Source organism: Plasmodium gonderi (genome assembly GCF_002157705.1).
Source record: "Plasmodium gonderi DNA, contig: Pgo-contig_261, whole genome shotgun sequence".
In the NCBI taxonomy this organism is placed as follows: Eukaryota; Apicomplexa; class Aconoidasida; order Haemosporida; family Plasmodiidae; genus Plasmodium; species Plasmodium gonderi.
Window position 1 is genome coordinate 27,581 of NW_021629173.1, and position 2,215 is coordinate 29,795.

General features: G+C 23.4%; 1 protein-coding gene across 1 annotated transcript; it reads left to right on the forward strand.

The window, feature by feature from the left end:
* Positions 1-937: 937 nt before the first annotated feature.
* Positions 938-2,141, forward strand: PGO_002505 (variable surface protein; the record flags this gene model as incomplete). The annotated part of the gene is made up of 2 exons (XM_028691140.1): positions 938-955; positions 1,077-2,141. 2 exons carry the CDS (start codon positions 938-940, stop codon positions 2,139-2,141), a joined length of 1,083 nt encoding a protein of 360 aa, XP_028546941.1.
* Between the last annotated feature and the right edge of the window lie 74 nt (positions 2,142-2,215).

The window sequence follows — 2,215 nt, forward strand, 5'->3', positions numbered from 1 at the left end:
ATTAATTTAACTGTGGACATATATTTTTAATTATAGAATAATTATAAATGACATTCAAAAAAATATTTTATTGAATACACGTAAGTTTTCAAAATTATGTATGTATTACTTAAATGTTATTATTATTATTACGAAGAAATAGGTCCGTATATGCTTAAAAAAAATTTTTTGATAAATTTTTAATTATAGATATATATTTTTTCTGATTAGAAAAATATATATATATTTTAAAAATAGTTTTATTTGTTTATATAATATTCAATTAAAATAAGGTAAATATAATAAAATTTATATATTTACAATAATTATAATATGATGGTATGCATAAAACAGAATAATTTATAATTTATTTAATGTAGCGAATTATAGTATTATTATTAATGTCAATAATATATAAATGTTACATGTAAAATATTATATGGAAATGGAAGTGAACTTAATAAATCCAAAAAAAACAAAAAAAAAATTTAAGAAGTATATTAAATTTATAGCGTTAATAAAAATTGTGATAACTGCTTTAATAAAGTATAAAAATATATCTATACTGATGTAAATTATATAAATGAAATTAAAATAATCATATTTTTCATATAATAGAAAATCGTATAATATTTAATTTAATAAGTAATGTCTATGGCACATAGCATTATATATATTATTCACAGAGAATATATGTTATAACTCTGTTGTTCGATATAATATATATTATTGAAAATTCCAAATAATTAATTTAATACTCATATTGTAAATATCATGGAACCTTTAAAATATATATATTTATATAATATATCCTAAAAGAAAAATATACACCCTTATTTCATAGGATATATTGTTATATAGATTAGATATGATAAAATTTTCAATATATTAATAAATACATAGTTAAATACATGATTTTTTATTTTGTTTGTATAACACTTTTTGGCATTCGTTAATAATGGGAAATTATCTAGGTGTACGCATTTTATATAATATAAATTATTATTTATACTAATATAACATATTTATTTTTAAATTAATTATTTTATTTTTTATAAATAAAAAAATATATATTATCTTTTGTTTTAAATTCATAGGAAAAAGAGCTTTCAGAATTACCATCAAAACAGCAATACGCTATTTTTGATAAGGCAGATGTTAGTTGTGATGATAATTCATTTTACACATTGGCAAAGAATCACATACAAAAACAGCCATGGCTTAAAAATGTTTCTAACAAAATACTTAGTGCCTTATGTTATGCACATAAGAAAAATAAGGAAGGCAACTTTAAAGGTGATGATTGTGATTACCTGTACTTTTGGTTGGGTGAAATATTAGACAGAAATTTAACAAATAGACATTCCTTTTACGCTGTTATGCACACATTTAAATATTTACTAGAGAGCCATGGAGGTCTGATTATATGCAATTATGATAAATATGATATGACTGAAAAAAATTTTATGGATATTAAGCATTTATTTGATTTTTCGAAGGATTATGATATGCTTAAAACATATTTTGATACACCAAAAGAGTCTTGTAGTGATTCTTTTAATATATATATCAGTGAACGTGTCATAAAATATAACGCATGTAAAAACAGTTGTGATGTATCTAATAGAAAAGATGTGACTTGTAGTGCTTTTGATAAATATTTTAGTGGCAAGAAACAAATGAATTTACTTAAATGGACATGCAATTCAGGAGGAAATCCAGCTAGTTTAGCAGAAGGACAACAAAATAATGAAGGGGTGTCACAAACACAGGTACAAGAAGAAGTACATAGAATGGGTGCAGAGGCACAATTACAACAACGACAAGAGACACAACCAGAGCTACAACAGCAATTAGAGGCACTTCCACTAGAAGAGAAAGAGGAAGAATTATTACAAATTCAAGCACATACAGCTCTTCATATGCAAGTTCCTTTAAGAAGTACACCTGCAGATAAAAGTGGACAGCAATTAATGCAAGAAATTTCGGAAAACATTGATTTCCCAGTTGAAAGTCCAGAATCGGAGACCTTTATTGGTATTTCATATCGCTCTTCAGATTATTCTTCTTCAGAGAACATGGTCATTTCTCCTTTGGCTATAGGGATTGCAGTTTTGTCTATTATACTGTGCAAAGTATTTATTAATGCCAATAAAAAATGAAATATATATAACATTATATTAAACAAATTTTATTAATTTTGAAATGAATCTACAAATATTGTACATATAATATG